Source organism: Canis aureus, chromosome 3, assembly GCF_053574225.1.
Source record: "Canis aureus isolate CA01 chromosome 3, VMU_Caureus_v.1.0, whole genome shotgun sequence".
NCBI classification, from domain to species: domain Eukaryota; kingdom Metazoa; phylum Chordata; class Mammalia; order Carnivora; family Canidae; genus Canis; species Canis aureus.
Genome location: NC_135613.1, coordinates 6,816,347 through 6,834,776, shown reverse-complemented (window position 1 = coordinate 6,834,776; position 18,430 = coordinate 6,816,347). Strand labels below are relative to the sequence as shown.

The window sequence follows — 18,430 nt, the reverse complement described above, 5'->3', positions numbered from 1 at the left end:
AGTCTGTAGCATGAGGCTAATACCAAAGGACTGGCTCTTCCTACCTGTCCCTTCATTATCACCCACACAGCGATTAGCCACATTCTGAGCCATTTATTCAACAATCCTATACCTTAGACTGCTTTTGGGCCTTGGACTAGGCCCTCCTTGCTCCTGGCATGGGGGCCATGCAGCCTGTGGCCAAAACGTGGATGGCTATAACCGCTTCATCTGCCGCCGCTCCTGTCGGCGCTGCCGTTTCTCATTGTGCTCTGGTGCTGGGGTGCCACTGTCTGCTGTGAACCACGGGCCCAGCACATTCACCCAGAGGAGGTAAAGGGCCCGGCCCGGAGCCTAGGAAAGAAAAGGTAACTTGAAGCCAGGTGCAGGAAATGAAAGAAGAGAAGGGTTAGATGCTCTAGCCCCTTCTTGGGAGCCCTACAACCCACGCACCAGAAGCCAGAAGGACCAGATGTAGAGGGAGAAGCAGCTGAGCACCTGCACGATGGCTGTCAGTAGGATCACATCCTTAAGGTGCCTGTGGACAGAAGGGAGGCTGCAAGGCCCAAAAATAGTAGATGGGCCCCAGTTCTTCTATCCTCTTCAAGTTGTGGGCAGTTGTGGGTCTTGGGCTATCTGGGCCCCAAGACCCCAGCCCGGGGGCCGCTCACCTGGGCTGGCAGCGGGGGACACTCACTCTGCCATGCCCTGCTCCATGTTGAGGTCCATTCCACCATCCATCAGGGCCCCATCCTCAGAAAAGGCTGCCCGTGCCATCGAGCTCATAGAGTGGTAGCTGGCCCCATATACTGCCAGACTAAAGCCCAAGGCCATCTGCAGAATAAGAATGGTATCACAGGCCAGCCAGTAATCCTATCTGCTTATCCACTTCCCAGGCTGGGGGACACTTACCCAGGCCCAAAATGAGGCAGATGAATAGAAGAACACCAAGGTCACAAGACAGTAAATGGCCTGTAAGCAGATACATGATCAGGCTGGGATCAAAAGCTGCCCTAAACCATGGGCCTTCCTGGACTCTGACCAAGAGTTAGGCCAGGCTGTGGAAAGAGGTTGTTACTCATAGGGTTGGTGGGGGGAAAAGGAACTGTTCCCTAAGTTCTGAGTACCCAGACCCCCCTCTGATATGTCAGCCCAGGAAAGGATGGGTTCAAGTCCATTTGAGCCTCAAACTCTCATTTCGTTTTTGGTTTGGTTTGGGTTTGACTACTCCGCAATTTCTTTGTGCCAGGATTCATTCTCCTTTCATTTTAATTGTAGTTTTCTTCTGGAAAACTACACATGGCTGTCATATACCCCCTCTACCCCGGACACCCAACACACACCAGAGCTGACTCTGGGATCTCGGGTGGGCACAGAAGGAGGTAGGCACTTACATTGGCCCCCAGTATGATCCGCAGATAGAACTTCAGAGTCTCTCTGTTCTCTTCAAATATCTGCTTCTTCCCTCTGGTGCCCACTTTGCCCTTGGGCTGCAGAGGGATGGTAAAATGCTATCAGAGCCCTCCTCAGCCAGGGTCCTCCTCACCCTCCCCACCAGCCTGGTCAGGTACACAATTACACCTGCACTTAAGCCAGGTCCCCATGGTGCTCAAATCTAGCACAATCCTTGGGATGTCCACCCCTCCTCTAGTCCATCCTGCTTAGGGCTGACACCATTTGTGCAACACCCCTAAGGCCTGCGGCCCGGCCTGGTACCGTCTGGCACTGACGCCCACTCCCCACCCGCTGCACTTCTGGTATGGCGGTGCGCCGCTCTATTTCCCCGCTAGCTCTAGTGCCATCTGGCCGCTGCAGGGCGCCCCCCTCTGGCAGACCCGCTTCCCTCGATGTCTCTCCTTTGTTTTCAGTCTCCCGGGCCCGGGAATCCTCGCCGTAGCGAACCCCGCCCTCCCCGCCCTCCTTACCGCCATAGCGCGACGCAAACAGCCAGCGAGGAAAACGAGGGAGAGCGACTGAAACCGCGGTCAGTAGGTACCACATCGGCAGCAAAGGCACTTCCGGTGCAGACCCAAATCGTCACAACTGTGACGGAAGTGGGGACGGTCCGCTTCCTTCCCAAGGCCCTCCCCCCTCCCTCAGTCCGTAGGACTACACTTCCCAGAAAGCCTTGCACGGGGGCGGAGGCGGCAGGGATGCGATGGCGGAGTCGCTGCCCCTGGAGGTGAGAGGAGGCGGCCCTCAGGCCTAGCTTGGGACAGGCTCCGCCCTCGGGGTCCCGGGCTGTGGGGAGGGGCTGTCAGCTCGCCCGGCTCCGCCTGCCTGGCGGGAACGACCTGCCCGACAGATCCCAGGACCTGCAGGCTATGGGTAACGGCCCCGCCTTTGGGCCACCCCATCCCCTTAGCTTGGGGGAACCGTCCTCTCCTCCATCGGCCCCACGAGGTGGCTGCCCTGTCACCTCAGCGAGGACAGTGTCTCTGCCTACTCCCTTCTCTAGAGATGGCCGCCCCTCCCCCTCAGTTGTGGAATATGTCCGTTCCATCCCCTCGTCCCCGAAGGGTAACCGATTTTATTCTCTTTGACCCCTTGGGGTGATCACTCCATTCCGTCTGTGCCGAAAGGCGGCGGTCCCCTCCCCCTGGCAGTGGGAGACCGATTCCCCGCCCCCATCAACTCTGAGCACAGTCGCTGAATTACTTCACAGAGGACAGGCCTGCTCCCTACTCCCTCGGCCCATAGTAATGAGTCCTTCACCCTATGGGATGTTTGCTCTTTTTCCTTAGCCTGGAACAGGACCACTCTGCCGCCATTGGCCGGAGAAAGAAAACAGATTTTGTTCCCAGTGGCCTCTTGGGATGGCCTCTCTGTCCCTTTTGCCTTGAGAGTTGGCAGCTCCCGCTGCTGCCCACGGGAGACAAGCCACCCATTCCTCATCAGCCCTGGAATGGTGCTCCTTACCCTTAGCAAGAAGAGGACAGCTCCCACCCCCTTTAGCCCACTGCCGTGGCATCTTTTATCTCCTGCACCCTGGAGAATGTCTACTACATAGATCCCAGGAATGACCAGTCATATCTAATAGTAGCTCCTTAGGATGGGGTTCATGGGATGGTGACTCCATCCTTATCATTGCCTCATCTTCCCTCTAGAAAAGCCACCCCCCTTCTCAGCTCAAAGAATCATGTTCCCTCCTCTCAATGAGGATAGGTTTGTTGCCCTCTCCCTTTGTTTTTTGGGCTGGTTGCTGAGCCTCCAGAAGACAGGATGGCCACTGTCTTAACTGGCTTAGACAGGCTTCCCTGCCTCCCCCTGGGGTTGGGGGTTTAGTGAATCCCAATCCCATCAATATTCTCTTCCCCATGCCTAGCTCTCCTGGCCCCGAAGGCAGTTCTCCCCAGTCCTCTCAGTAATGATCTGCTTTATTTTCCCCACTCCTTCCCTGAGCAAACCTTTGGTGAAAATTGAGGTAGAGGGCTTTGGTGAAAATAGGGATGGAGGACTGTCCATCTTTAATTCAATCCAGTAAGTATTGGCTGAGTACCTTCTGTGCGCTAGGGATCAAAGAAAGGGGGCTGGTGAGGTCAAGGTCAAGGAAGGGCATTCCCGGAAAGAGGCCCACACAGGCAAAATGTAACAAGCATGGTATGGTTGTAGGACAGTGGGAATAATGAACTGGGGAAGCTCCGGGTTCAGGGGTCCAGTCAGGTGTAGGGCCTAGCCAGTGCTGACCCAAGAGTGGAGATTTTGTCCTGAGGGCACTGGAGTACCCTGAGGGTTTTCATCAGGGACGTGCTAAGATTGAAAGCTGTTTTTTAGGAAAATTAACCTTGTCACAGTGTGCAGAATGACTAGCCAGGCTGAGCCTGGAGGCAGGGAGGTCAGGTGGGAGACTGCAGAAGGAATCCAGGTCTGGGGTGATAAAGTTCTGGGCTATTGAGGTGCTAAAATTTCAAAGGTAGAAATATTTGTAACAGCAATCCAGCAATCATTTATGGAACATCTAGATGTCAAGCACATCATCTCTATTAAATACACACACACACACACACACACACACGGTATGGAAACTGAAGCTCAGATAAGTCAGTTACCTTGCATCAGGTCACACAGGTCACACAGGTCACACAGCTTGGAAGTAGTAGAGCTGGGATTTGAATGAGTCTGTGTTATCCTGGCCTAAGCCTGTGTTGTACATGTGTATCTGACAGAAAAGGACAGAAGAGCATAAAGAGTTAGTATTATCAGGATCTTCAGGCAAGATGCACTATTGGCATTGAAGCTCAGATGCTGGAAAATTGGGAGGAAGGGATGCTTTGGACTAAGAATATGAATTTTAGTTGAGATGAAGGTGATGGTAAAACATTTAGATGACGGACCCTGTGGACAATTGGCAACACCAGACTATCACATGAATGATGAGACGATATGGGGATATTGAATTGTTGGTTTTATGTGTAGAGGTAACCGTTGAAGCCATGCAAATGAATTTATTATCCCAGGAAGTAAAAGATTGAAAGACCCAGGTCTGAGCCCTGGAAGCCACAGAAGAATCCAGAAACAGGGCAATTAGAGTGAAGAGTGGAGCTCTAGAAAACAGAGTTTCTTAAGAGCCCATGAGGGACGATTTCAGAAGAAAATAATAGTTAATATTAAGTCATTCTTTGCCTCACCAGTGACTCCCTCCCCAATCCCTGATAGGGCCCCCAACCTCATGATCCCCAACCTCATAGGCCATAGGTGGAGGGAGGGCCTGAGCACCTGGGCTGGGCCCTGCTGGGATCATATCTTAACAGCCAGCTGAGAAGGCAGTGGAGAAGATGGGAAAAGAGGGAGGACCCAGAGCCTGATCTGTGAGGGCAGGAGGAAGGGGTGTGATTTCCAAAGTTCAGAGAAGGACACCTGACCTACTGTGTCCTAGGTCTTGTGCAAAACACTTTACTGTTCTTAAATTCTCACCACAACCCATTTAAATCTTGCTATGATTGCCATTTTACAGATTAGAAAAAGAAAGGCTCAGAGAGGTCAGTTGATGATAGAGTAAGGATTTGAACTAGGTTTACCTGGTCTTAATGCTCAGGCTCTTTTTACCAAACTGAGTGGGAAGTTTGCTTTTTATCAATCTGTACAAACCTGCATCCAGGCAGGGCTCGGGAATGGTTTGTTCACAGTAAAGATGCTCAGAGGCTGGAGAGCCAAGTGAAGACCCCATGAAGCTTAGGATTCAAGATGAACTAGATAGAAGCCAGTGTCTCAGTCCCCTTAGAGTGATGGTACTATGAGCTGGAGAGGGTTCCAAAGGCCCTCAGCTCTAACAGTTCCCAATGCCCTCTGTCTTTTCCCCTCAGATGCTCACATATATTCTGATCTTCCTGCCTCTGTCAGATCAGAAAGAGGCCTCCCTCGTGAGTCGGGCTTGGTACTCTGCAGCCCAGAATGCCCTTCGGGAGGTAAGGTGGCCACCCTCACCTGGCCCATTCTCAGTTGTATCTCACTTCAGTTTGCCCGTGGCCCTGCTTATACATAGTCCATTCATTCATCCATCCATGCATACATAGACATACATTACATTCATACACACTTGACTCTGGGTACAGTGCCTAGACTCTACAGATGAGTAAGACATAGTCCCCTACCCCAGTGAAGGAGAAAGACAAGGACATGGGTGACCATGATATCATGTGCTTGATGCTGTGACACTGGAATGATGGGTGCCACTAGAACAGGAAGAAGGACATCCAGAGGAGACCAGCAGCGTCAGGGAAGGCTTCCTGATGGCATAGGATGAGGGTGAAGGTTGGTCTTCCAGCACTGATGACAGCACAGGTAAAGGCACCAAGATGTGAAATATGAAATAGTTCTGGTAACAACCACACAAGTTCCATATGACTAGAACTAAAATGTGTGTAGAAGTGATGGGAGATGAGGCCGGAGAGGGGTCAAACCAAAGGCTGGCACTAGTGCTAAGGCTCCATCCTATTGACCATCACGCAGCCTTTAAAGGAATGTTAAGGCAGGGGAGTGATATGATGTGATGTGTCTTAGAACTCTGCCGTGCTGAATGGACTGGAGAGGGTGAGTCAGGGTGTAGGGAGACAGCCCAGCTAGGAGATGAACGTACACATCTGTGACAGTTTGAAGGGCAAGCAGTGACCGCTCCTTATTTTCATTTTGACCTCTTTAATTACTCCTGAGTTTTCTCATTAGCTGACCATTTGTATTTCCCTCTCTTGTTTATTCATGGATTTTATCCATTTAACCATTGGCATCTTAGTATTTTTCTTATCAGTTTGTATGAACCTTTTATACATTAAAGAGATGAATCTTTTAGATATTTATTGAAACATATTCCTAATATATTTGCCTTTGTATTTGATTTGTAGATACATGCTTATTTCTGAGATACAGAGGTTAAATTTCTATGTTGTTGATTCTAAACATCTTTTGCTTTCTTATTTCTTCCATTGCTTTTTAAACTTGGAGACCCCTTACCTCTTCAGTGATTCAATGTTCAATGTACACTCAAATTTCTCTTCCTTTTTTTTTTTTACTTAGACTCAATTTTTTAGAGAGGTTTTAGGTTCACAACAAAATTGTTTATTCTGTTTTATGGCTTGAATTTTTATAGTAATTTTTTAATTGGTGAAATTTATTTTGATTTATGATCTGAGGTAAGAAGCTAAACTGATGAGTTTTCAAATAGCCCTAATACCATTTACATATAATCTTCCTCTTTCCTGCTGTGTTGGACTCCTCCTCTGTCATATATTAAATGTGTGTATAAAAGTAGGGTCTGTTGTCACGTTATCTATCTAATGTCACTGAGCTTAGTGTCTAAAGAAATTTGATTTGGACTTGTTGAAAATTTGAAGTGTGAGGCATCTAAATGGTGAGAGACAGTTGGTTGTTGGATTTCTGAGTGAAGAATTCAAGAGAAGGGTCTAGATATTAAATACAGAGTTGGGTATCACTAAGAATGAGGGGAGGTTGAAACCATGGATCTAAGTCACATCTCCCAGGAAGCACATGAAAAGCCATAGGAACAGCAAGTCACAGAATACCCCAGAGGAGTACACCAGTCCAAGGGCATGGGAAGGAGGAGGCACCTACAGAAGAGATGCCAGGGATCTAAAGTGGAGAGCTTTACAGGACTGAGTGGATGACTAACAGTGCCAAATCCCATGAAGAGTCCAGAAAATAAAGAACGGATAGTGTCCATGATGTCTGAGGTCCAGGGAGGTCCCCAGTGACTTCAGCAACATTTGATATCTGGGGGAAAAAGCCAGGAGGGTGGAAGAGTGAATGAAATAAGAAGGGACATGTAGAAAATGACCTCTTTTGCAAGAAATTTCCCCAGGAGAGGAAGGAAATAAATAGGGCAATAATGAGAGGTTGAGGGGATTCGACAAAGAATTTTCAATGGGAGAAATCTCAAATGTGTTCATATGCTGAGGAGAGTCATAGAGGAGGGGTGAATGTGAATGCATGAAGAAGAGACGTGAGAAATAGAGGATGCCACCTGAGGTAATACAAGGCCTGGTCTTGGATAGGGTGGAGAGGATGTCACCCCTCCTGCGCAGGACATGGAGAGGTGGGAGCAGCAGTGTGGCACGGTTTGCTGAGGAAGTTCCTTTGAGGTTTGTGGCCTCTTTGCTGAGCAAATTTGGAGGCCACATTGTCTTAGGGGAGGGAGAAGAGAGGTAGAGGCCAGAGTCTCAACACAGAGGCTTGGAATATTCACAGGGCAGAAGGGCAAGTTACCAGAGCTGCTCACAGAGGCCTCACTCACTCAGATGGATGCTGCCGGTCTGTGCCTCACCCTGTGCACAGCACTTGAGAGTTGGTAGTAAGAGGGAGGTAAGCACAAGCCAAAAGGAGTGAGTAGGGGTACCACACTCAAAGTCCTGTGTAGCACACGGGGGATGGAGAGAAGATTCAGGAAAGACTTCATGGAGAAGGGGATGCTTGTGCTGAACCTAGAAAAAGGAATAAATATTTGCTAAATAGACAAGTAGGAGAGTAGGTGCCACCCTAGCCCTATGACCAAACAGAAAAAGCAGCCAAGCAGAGGCCTGGCAGCATAAGACAACCATCAGAAGCTGCCATTCCCAGAGCCAGGGCTGGGGAGGAAGGGGGCGGGCAAGGGTAAGCTGGAGCTCTTGAAGTAGGCAGGGCTCCAGTGCTGGCTGGGAGCTCAGCCTCCAGCCCGCGGAGGAGAGAATCATCAGGGGGTTGAAGAGCACAGTTTGCCTTCTGTAAGAATCATCTGGTGACAGTACCAAGGCTAGATTGGAGCCAGAAAGACCTGGGGCCAGGACCCTCAGAAGGGGAAACTGCTATAACGTATTTCTGAGAGACAATACCAGAACCTGAACTAAGGCAAGAGCAGTGGGGCAGGAGCCAAGGGACAGGCTGCAGTGTCTAGGGGAGATGAGATGCAAGGGACTTTGGTCACTGGGTGTGCAGAGTAAGGGAGGGTCTAGAATGGCTCCCCAATCTCTGACTTTGGTGACCTGGTAGAGGGCACCGAGAGTTTAGGAGAAGGGGCAGCGCCAGGGGACAAGACAGTGAATTCAGATGTGTGTTGCCTCCGTGTATCTGGCAAGGTCCCTCAGGTTCCCAGGGTCTGCTTTCTGGAAAAAAGATGTGGACTGCAAATAAAGTAGTTGGAATGGGATGAAGTGCAGTCTGCCAGGGTGCACGTGAGGGCAACGGATAGTGTGGGCATGTGTGTGCATGTGTGGTGGGGTGGAATATACCCCTTTGGTGGAGCTCACTCCTCTGTGGATTGGGTCCCTCTCTTCTTTGGTGGCCCCAAAAGAGGCTGATGGGGAGCAGGCAAGAAGATAGGAGGAGAGCCAGGCAGGCAGAACCATGGAATCCCCAGTGGGAGATAGCACGGGGGAGATTGGCCATCTGTAGGAGGTGGTGTGGAAGAAAGGATACTCGTGGGAGGCCTACAGAGGAGCCCCCGGATGTTGATGACCATGCTGGCAGGGAGCTGTTGCCAGGAATGAGAGATTCTGTGGGGGCAGTGATGGAGGGGTGAGTGGGTGAGGCAAGAGGTAACAAGGTGGCTGCATGCTGTGGGCGTGCCAAGAGGCCTGAGTGCCAAGGAAAGGGGAGAAGCAGGAGTGGTGAGAAGAGAAGGTGTAGGACCAAAGGAGGTCTTTTGTTAGTTATGACTCCGGGGTATTTGTAAACTGAGGAAGGAGCAGTGAACGGCAGGGACTGTGGGTTCCTATAGGAGAAGGTGGGGGCAGGCCCAGTAAGTGGAGAAAAGGGGATTAGGAGAGCAGAAAGAAGGAGATTAGTTAGGATGGGTCCTGCCGGGAGCTGGCTGGTAGATGTGAGCAGGGCAAAGGGAGCGTCTTCTCACATGGTGGCTTTGGCTTCTTTTTGAAACAGAACAGGTCTTCTCTGTGAAGGTCAAAGGTCGGAATAAGGGGAGGATGCCACCTTTGCATCAGGGGCTGGAGAGAATGGTGAGCTTGGAGAGAAACCTTGAGGGGGATAAGAGAGCCAGGGGTGGAGGTGGCAGGGGGGGAGGCGAGAGGGGAGTCTGTGGCTTCCACAAATGAGTTCTGTACCCCCAGCACAAACCAAGAGGAGGCAGTGGTTCCATAATGCCTTGCAGGGGGGTGGGGGGTGCAGGGCAAGAAGAAGGGGCACAGCAGCATGGCAGGGGCAGGGCCACAGGACCCCAAAGGGAGGTGGTCAGGGGAGAGGTTCTTGGAGTCCAGCAAAGAATGAGAGGGCAGGAGAAGCAAAGTGGGCAGTTGGGAGTAGACTGGCATAGGATAAGAGAGTGAAGACGAGGAGGCCAGGGTCAGAGTCCGAGACTGTAGAGCCTACCATGTTGGCACCGGGGCTGCTCCAGCTAACCGTGAGCTCTAGATGGGATGCCGATGAAGGCCTGTGGGTGCCTCTGCAGAACTCAGCCCCACCTGGGCTGGGAGCACTGGAAGGCCAGGCCACGGGTACATGGCACCTAGGGCTCTGCTGACATCCCACCACCACCATGCCCCAGAGAGTAGTTTATAGAACTTATTGGCAGGAGCCATCTCCCAGGGCCCAGATGGTAAGGAAATAGTGCCCCCTGCTAGTAGGTGCTACCGAAGATTCTGGCTCACCAAGGCATGGCTGGGGTTTAGGCCTCACCAGGCCAGGCGAGGGTGCTGGACTGGTGACTTCTTATTCTCTGTGACTTGCCCCCACTTAAGCATATTTTTTCTCAAATAAGAAGGTAGATAAGGGAGATCCCCTCCCCCCGCCGCCACCGCACACACCCAGGCTCTGCACATTTTGGGGAGAGCCCTGGTTGTCTGCTCCTGGGCTGGTCACCATGAAGAAGCTCCGGACCACTCAGCTTCTGCCCTCCACTGCCTTCTCCTACCTGGGGGATTTATAAAGGGCCAGCGGAGCCACTGGAAATGACCCCAAGGTCTAACTCTTCTCTAGAGACTAAAGCCCATCGGTGCCTGGGCCTACATTTTCTTTTGTTCTCCAGAAGAAAATGTATGATTCCTGTGCCAGCAGATAGGACAGCCATTCCTCTATCAGATGGCTTTCCAAGTCTGCACACAAGCCCACAGTCTCAGCTCAGGGCTTCACAAGGTACAATGAAATCCTGGCCTCTCACAGTCAAGGGATGTGTGTCCCTTTTAGCAGATTTAGGGCACTTCCCAAATGACTTGGTATTTACTCTTAGGAGGCCAGCATTGGGAAAGGAGGGGGGGGCGCTGTTTGGCTCCTCTGTGGACAGGGCAGCTGAAGCTAGAGCTTACAGTCCTCCTTTGGACCTCTAGAAGCATCTTCCTTGGGCCGAGGAAGGGCCCTCCTACACTGGGGCCAAAGACCACAACTCAGCAGCCTCCTCCTTCTGCTGTTCTGCTCCCCACAGATGATTGGTATCCCGAAAGGGCTGCTCCTGGGCACCTGCACTTGAAGTCCAGGGCAGACCACCTGGATGATGCTTTAGAGGCTGTCCCTTCCCCACAGAAAACAGTGGGGAGCAGGGAGGCGGTCTCAAATCTCAACACACACTCTCATACATCTCCCAACAGCTGCTGGAAAGCCTTTAGACCAAGCTCTGCCCCTATATTTGGGGGGTTTTCCTGCCACCAGTCAGCCCTGGACTTGGACTCTAGGTTGATGGCCGGTGCTCCCCCACTCAGCTGCTCATCTACCTTGTTCATAGGGAGGCAGTGGGAGAGGGGAGAACATGAGAACATTCTTGGCCCCCATGGCTCAGGAAGGAAGGAAATGAAGGACTGTGGTTGCTGGAGTGTGGGGGGAGGGACACAACATGATGGCAGGGGTGGCGCTGCCTCAGCAACCAGCTACCGGCCCTGTCTTGCACTTGCAGCCACAGCTCACTCTCCATCATCACACTGGCCCCTCTGTCGGCAGGGCCTGGAAACGGCTGGAGGTCGGCTTTACCCCTCCTTCTAAAACCTTTCCTCCCAGATCTTTGCCTCGCCTTGAATCACCTTCCCCGCCCACTGGGATCTTCTCTCTCTCCCTAAATCTGAGAGAGGGACCCAGGCCCTTGCGGTTCCCACTAGTCCGCTGCCTCCCAGCGTCCACGAGGGGGAGCTGTGGGAAGTGTTCCTCTCTTCCACAAGGACCACATCCCGGGATGGGGTCTGGATAGGGAGCCTGGTTTGAGCCCTGATTCCTGTGGAAGCCGGCAGAAGCTGACCCCCATTTCTTCCCACACGTTCTTTCCCATGATGGCAGCTATAGGAGCTGCTTCTCTCCGTGGCAGAAGTCAGCCTGGTTTCTCCACGCAGGAATGGGATTCCTGTGTCTTCCTGGGAGAATCGTGTTAATAAGTATCTTGCAGGAGTGCATATTATGTGTCATTTCTACCTTTCTGAATCCCTTTGATGACGTTCTGTGGGGTAGAATCAGGGAGCATTAGCTTGTTATTGCAGGGACTGACAGGACAGATATTTTAGAGAGCTTCCTTTCCTACATCAGGATCATGTTGATACATTAAAACAAGAGTCTTTAGAACCATTTGCCAGCAACCTAGCCATCCATCAAGAGCAGATGAGAAGCCAAGCCCTCCTCTCCCTCCCCCACACCTGGTATAACTCCCCTCTGGCACAAAATCGCGGAAGGTCCTAAGAAAACTGGGGTTCCCTAAATTCCTAGACAAGCCAGGCTATCTCCCCAACTTAGCCCTGAGCCCACCTCCAGGCTCCACCCCACACCAGTCATGGATTTCCCACTCTCATTCCCCTGTTCCCCTATAGCAAGGACAGCCCCACACTCTTGGCACATCAAGACTCATCCTCTTGAGATCCCACAGAAGTGGGAGGCTTCTCCTTTCTTATCTGGACAGGTAAGACAGACCCTCCAGAGATGAGCCCCAGGGGTCACAAGCACTTCTTGAACTCTGGAGCCTGCGGGGCTCACACGTGTTGGTACACACATACACAAAACCCCTTTTTGCAAACATTCATGTGGCTGAGATACTAAGGCCACCAGGGGATCTAGGGCTCACTGCCTGACCTAGGCCTCTGGCACCTGGGCCACCCACGGTCGTGGTGAGTGACAACTGCTTTGCTTCTAACTGCCTTCAGCTGTTCTGAGGGCTATTTATATTCTCTTGAAAAAGTGAGGGAGGCTGGTTGCTTAGTTAATGCTGAGCTCTGACTCCCTGGAGTGGGAGCTGAGCCCATGGGTCTCAGGGCACCTTTTGAAAGTCCCAAAGTTTGGGATCCAGCATACTTAGTCCTACCCCCTAGCAGCTTTTCTGGCTCTCCTCCAGGCTATCCCAAACCCCTATACCCAGCAGGCCAGCTCTCTACCCTGTCCCCGCTCCTCTGTAGGCATCCAGTCCCATCCATCGCTAACATTCTTGCCCTCCCCTCACAGGCATCCCCTTTGAGCCCCAGAGTGACTCATCTTCCCCCTTCCCACCAGCACCCCGTCAACCACACACGACACTGCACACCACAGTGGGTCCCCATTGTGACAGGGCCCTTTCCTGACCTGCGAGTGACTGGCCACCAGACTTGATGGCCAATACCCTCTGAGGCCAGAGGGCTAACCCCATCCTGCTGCCACCCCTTAGACAAATGTGCAGTACAACATCCCTGTGTCCTCTGCCTCCCTTCCGGCCATCAAGAGCCTGGGCCTCAGGGGCATCACGTGCGTCGGCCTGACCAACCTGGATGGCTTGCCAGCTTCGCATCAGGTGCTGGAGGCTGTGGCCTACCACCTGGGCCCGCATCTGCAGAGCTTGTGCCTCAGTGGGGGTAGCCCCACAGAGGCGTCCTTTGTGGCCTTGGTCCTGGGCTGCCCGGCCCTGCGTATCCTTGACCTCAGTGGCTGCAACAGCCTCTTCGTATCGGGCATGCTGATGGCTCAGCCCGAGATGGCGCAGCTGGTCCAGCAGGTGTGGAGTGGCCTCCGTGAGCTCAACTTGGCTGGCCTGCGGGACCTGACCGACCTCAGTTTCAGCCGGCTCTGCCACTGTGCCCCCAACCTGGAGCGCCTCTCCTTGGCCTACTGTCACCTCACCTTTGAGCTAGGCCCAGCCCAGGGCTCTCTTGGCCCCCAAGACTTCTCCTGCTCCCAACTCTCCTTCCACAACCTGCTGCAATTTGTGAAGGAAAGGGCTGGTAGGCTATGTGGCCTGGACCTGAGTGGTACCGGCTTGCTCCCCGAGGCTGCCAAGGCCCTGGCTCAGGTGGCCGGGCTGCAGCTGAAGGAGCTGAGCCTGCGTGCCTGCCAGGACCTCTCCACAGGGGCTGTGGCTGCCCTTTGCCGTCTGCAATCTGGCCTGACCTCCCTGGACCTCAGCGGCTGCTCAGAACTGGCCGACGGGGCTCTCCTGGCCATCAGCCGCGGCCTGGCGTGCCTGCAGTGCCTCCGCCTGAGGAAGCTGCAGCGGCTGACGGACACTGGATGCACAGTGGGGAGCTCTGGGGGCCCTGCGGGAGCTGCACAGCCTGAACTTGGCAGAGTGTGGCCGGGTGAGCGGGTGGGGCCTGGCCCGGGCCCTGGGCTCAGGGCGCAGAGCTCCAGCCCCCTTGGCCTCCCTCAGCCTGGCCTACTGCTCCTCACTCAAGGTGAGCCCGTCATCCCCTCCTTTCCCTCCTCGGGGCTGGGGAAGCTGCAACTGCAGCAGTGAGGAGGCATTGCCCCGTGTTGATGGCCAGGGAACAGCAGTGAGAACTAGGCTAAGGACACGGGGAGAGGAGCCTGGACGGACAGTGCTCCTGCCAGCATCCTCCCCTCAGCCCCTACTGTGGGCCCGGATAGAGGGAGGCCCAAGGGGACCAGGCTGGCCCAGCCCACAAGCCGGCACACACCTCCCGCACCAGGTGCTTGGAGACCCCTGTAAGTCCCCCTGGGTAGGAGGACTGCCAGTGGGTGTTCCGGAGGCAGGGAGGGCAAGAGGGGGCTCTGTGGGGAATGGCTACTGAGGTTACCCAAGGAGGTTGCTCCAGAGGTCTGACCCAGGTAATGTGACCTGCAAGTCACGATCATTTGTTGGCTGCAGCCAGTTCCTTCAGTAGGGCTCAGCCCTGTCCCCCTGGGCGGTGTCCCTAACTTGGCAATGTCAGTCTTTCCCTCTTTAGTGGATGGTTTCTTCAGCCTCTCAATGTGCCCAGGGCATTCCCAACCTGAAAGCCGTCCCTCGGTCTTTCCTCCACAGGCACTCCTCTTACCTTGCCCCACCCCGTCTTCCCATTAGCACCAGGCGTCTCAGCTGCTCTCCCTGGGGCCCTGTGTTCTTATGTCTCTTACTTCTTTATGAACCAGCTTCCTCTACTCTGCCCTTAGCTCGGGCTCCTGGCAGGTGGCAGCCCTACCCCCACGGTGACCTCACAGTTCTGCTTCAAATTCTAGAGGGAGCACATCTGATTGGCTCAGCTAGGGTCAGATGTCCATGATGGTCCAATAAGCTGCGGTCAGAGGGCTGCCTCAGCGCACGGCTCCAGCCAGGTCTGGGAGCACAGACGGGGCAGGTTCTTCAGAAACTTGCACCTGCATCCTTCCCGCCCCAGCCTATCTAGGCCTCAGTCCTCCAGCAAACTCCTCCTGGTGTCCCCCCACCACCACCTTTTACCAGCACAGGGACATTTTGCTTGCCTCCATGGACCATCTGGTAGTTCCCTGTTGCCTGTGGGGCTGGAACCTTGGCAGAACCTTCCTAGGGACCCCTGCACAAGCCACCTGCCCATTGCTGTCTCCCTTCTCCACTTCCCTCCTAGGATGCCTCAGTGTACTCCCTCATCCCAGTGCTGGGCCCAAGCCTCACGGTGCTAGACTTATCCTCCTGTGTGGCCCTCACCAACAGGACCCTGCAGGCCATCCGTGCCTCCCTAACCCACCTGTCAGTCCTGCGCCTGGCCTGGTGCAAGGAGCTCCGAGACTGGGGGCTTCTGGGGCTGGGGGACCCAAGTGATGAACCTACACAGGAGCCCCAGGTACAGGACATGCGAGTGGCGGGAGCCCTGGGCACAGCTGCCTTCCTGCCCCTCCTAAGTATTTTTGTCTAGGAGCATTTGAGGGCCAAACTCAGGAGGAACCTGAAGAGCAGGAGCTTCTTCCCACAGCTACATCAAGAGCTGGAGCATCAAGCCTTGGGCCCCAAGGACCCTTCTCCCCAGCCACAGGGCTCTTCCCTGCTCATGCTGCGGGCCCTGCGGGAGCTGGACCTCACAGCCTGCAGCAAACTAACTGATGCCAGTTTGGCCAAGGTGTGGGGCTGGGGCAGTGGGGGTGGATCGCTGAGGATCTTGGCATTAGACCCAGGCCCAGGTCAACCCACTTCTTGCTTGGAAAACATTCCATTCTCTTTGGCTTCTGCTACTTCTGGCTTTGCCATTCCTCCGGCTGGGCGTGGAAGAACCTGGAAGGGCCCTGGGGCCCAGTACCATGCTATACCCTCCCACACCCCCATCCTTGCAGGTGCTCCAGTTCCCTGAGCTGAGGCAATTGTCACTGAGACTATTGCCAGCACTCACGGACAAGGGCTTGGTGGCCGTGGCCAGGGGCTGCCCCAGCCTGGAGCGCTTGGTGCTGAGTCACTGCAGTCTCCTCAGCAACGAGGGCTGGTCCCAGGCAGCCAGCTCCTGGCCTAGGCTGCAGCACCTCAATCTGGCCAGCTGCGGGCAGCTCACAGAGCAGTGAGTTGTCTGAGGACGTCACGGTACAGGGGCTGGGCTGGGTCCCCATGCCAGCTCAGGGGCTCATCAGAGGCCTCCCCACAGAACTCTGGATACCGTTGGGCAAGCATGCAAGCAGCTCCAGATGTTAGATGTGGCCATGTGCCCTCGTATCAGCATGGCTGCCGTCAGGTGCTTCCAAGCCCAACTGCCCCAGGTGACCTGCGTCCAGTCCCGCTTCGTGGGAGGGGCTGACCTGACCATAACGCTCTAGGCCAGGTCAGCAACCAACCCTGTGCCTCAGCAGAGTCCCCAGTCCTGGCCTGTTGACCTGGTTTGACTCAGTGCCTCCTGCCCTCCTCTGCCACATGCCCCCAAAGCCCCTTTCCCAAGCTATAAACCCCTTTCTCTAGGACTAGGGGTAGGACTAATCCAGGGAAGCCCAGCGGGCTTCCTGCCCCACTCTGCCCTATGGCTCAGCAGGAGCCTTTTCCAGCTTTATGTTGCTGCCACAGGCCGCTGGAAATGCCAGCTCCTGCTCTCCTGGCCAGGCCTGGATCCGGAGGCCAGGCCCACAGGTGGAATGCGTCTGGTACTGGGGAAGAGTAGACCTTGTGCCTCTTGCTCTGCCCACTTCTCACACCTAAGGCCTGTGCCTCACCTTGTTCCCTATTAGGAGCTCTCCTGGCCTCTACTAGCACTGAGTTTTAGCAGCCAAGCCACAGACTTTGTTATAAACCCAAACAAAATGAAAAATTCCAAATCTTACCTCCTTGTCTGAAGTTCTCAGACTACAGCCCCTACCCCCCACTTCAGGTGAAGCAGCTCACCCTAGCCCAGGGACAATGTGGAAAAAACACCAGAGGCACGTAGACAATTTCTTCCTTACACCTGACCAAAAGCCCTACAGGTGCCTCCAGAAGTCTTAACTTCCTCCCCAATATGGTGAGAGACTAGAAACCTGGATGCCTTTCCCTGCATGGGCCTCCAGGCATGTCCTGCAGCAAAGGCACATCCCAGCCAGATACGAGGAGCACAGTGATTAAGGATGCAGTGAGGCTGTCTTCAGGAAGAAAAAAAGACGACAGTATCTCTGGGTAGGTCATTAGAGGTGCCAGGGACTTCTCAACAGAAGCTCTGGGAAACTATCTGTCCACCAACTTTGTCCATCTGTCCCTCAGTTCTAGGAGCACCTTGCACGGCTGCCCGAGTGCCTGCAGACACTGCACTTTATGTGGTGATTCAGAGGTGCCAAAGCTCTCCTAGTCCCCAGGTCAGGTAGGAGGAGGCAAATTAGCCGACAGACAAGGACAGGCCAGGGCATAGGGTGTGCATAGAGGAACAGTGCCTGGACCTGGGAGCCTAGGAGAGCAAGGAACAGAGCCTGGGAGATCAAGGAAAGACTCAAGGCAGTGAAAAAGAAGGGAAGGAAGAGGGCAATGACAAAGGATGAGGAAAGCACACATGGCAGGCCAGAGCTGGTGCTGGGGAGGACGGGGTGGGTGCCATGGGCTGCAGGGAGGATGCCAGCTTGGAGCCCACAGAGAACTCTGCAAGCCACAGGTCTCTTGTTAGACATCCTCAACCACAACATGTCTGCAACCCATCTATCCCAGCTGCTCAGTCAGGTAACTGTGAACATTATCCCATGGACAACAGAGAGGCACTGAAAAACACAGGATGGGGGTAGTGTGCATGTGAGTGTATATAACCTGATCAGCTTCGTGTTTGAAAAAGCACTTGGGTACTAAGGACTGCAAGAACAAGACAGGAGGGAGGAAGTCAGATTCTCGCTACGATGCTGGTGGCCTGGACAAGGGAGTGGAGACACTGGGGAGGAAGAACTGATGGTATTGGAAGATTTAACGCATCTGGGATCCCCACGCCTGATTGCCATCTTGAGCTCAATAGCAAGTTTAACTTGAACTATTCCAAGTGTGGTGGGAAGTCTGAACATAAGAGTGGGCATGCTGGGCCCTGGAGGCCTGAGTGAGGAGCGGGTGCGCCTCCAGCACATTCTCCAAAGGAGATGCCATTTCATTAATTTTCAAGGTTAACACTGTTCAAAAAGGTGTGTGTGAAGGTGTTGAGAAAGAGAAGTAATGAGAGGCATGGAGGAGGTCAGAGCGGTGGCAGCTCTCAGCCTGCGCTGTGGGGTGCCAGCCTCTGAAACTGACCTCCAGCAAGGCCTAATACCCCCAGCCACTTTCGCCCCCAGGGGTCTTGCCTGTCGGTGGCCCCCACCATATCCTGCTCTGGCAGGAGATCTGAATCAGAACACAAGTCTTCCAGCCTCAGTTCTATCCTCCCACCACCTGGGGACACATTTGGATTCTTGAGTTTGCCATTCAGCACAAAACAGA

General features: G+C 53.8%; 2 protein-coding genes across 14 annotated transcripts in view; one reads left to right on the top strand and one right to left on the bottom strand.

Moving 5' to 3' along the window:
* Positions 1 to 73: 73 nt before the first annotated feature.
* Positions 74 to 2,063, bottom strand: TMEM208 (transmembrane protein 208). 3 transcript variants are annotated; one of them, XM_077886681.1, is made up of 6 exons: positions 1,905 to 2,063; positions 1,374 to 1,469; positions 892 to 951; positions 677 to 813; positions 433 to 517; positions 74 to 333 (listed from the first exon to the last, which is right to left on the bottom strand). In XM_077886681.1, the coding sequence occupies exons 1-6, from the start codon at positions 1,908 to 1,910 to the stop codon at positions 196 to 198; spliced, it is 522 nt and encodes a 173-aa protein (XP_077742807.1). In that variant the 5' UTR covers positions 1,911 to 2,063; the 3' UTR covers positions 74 to 195. The 3 variants fall into 3 exon arrangements, with proteins under 3 accessions (XP_077742807.1, XP_077742815.1, XP_077742825.1); XM_077886689.1 differs by lacking the exon at positions 1,374 to 1,469 and having other exon boundaries at positions 1,905 to 1,998; XM_077886699.1 differs by lacking the exon at positions 1,905 to 2,063 and having other exon boundaries at positions 892 to 1,037.
* The window catches only part of LOC144307035 (leucine-rich repeat-containing protein 29-like), a 17,210-nt gene continuing 822 nt past the window's right edge, over positions 2,043 to 18,430 (top strand). For 2 of the 11 annotated variants that reach the window (XM_077886605.1, XM_077886611.1), the window contains exons 1-8: positions 2,176 to 3,459; positions 5,283 to 5,384; positions 12,198 to 12,286; positions 15,171 to 15,386; positions 15,459 to 15,659; positions 15,871 to 16,088; positions 16,173 to 17,164; positions 17,249 to 17,345. In XM_077886605.1, the coding sequence (XP_077742731.1) occupies positions 3,429 to 3,459; positions 5,283 to 5,384; positions 12,198 to 12,286; positions 15,171 to 15,386; positions 15,459 to 15,659; positions 15,871 to 16,088; positions 16,173 to 16,341 (1,026 nt within the window). In that variant the 5' untranslated portion in view covers positions 2,176 to 3,428 and the 3' untranslated portion in view covers positions 16,342 to 17,164; positions 17,249 to 17,345. The other 9 variants (XM_077886617.1, XM_077886622.1, XM_077886629.1 and 6 more) reach the window with 8 other exon arrangements.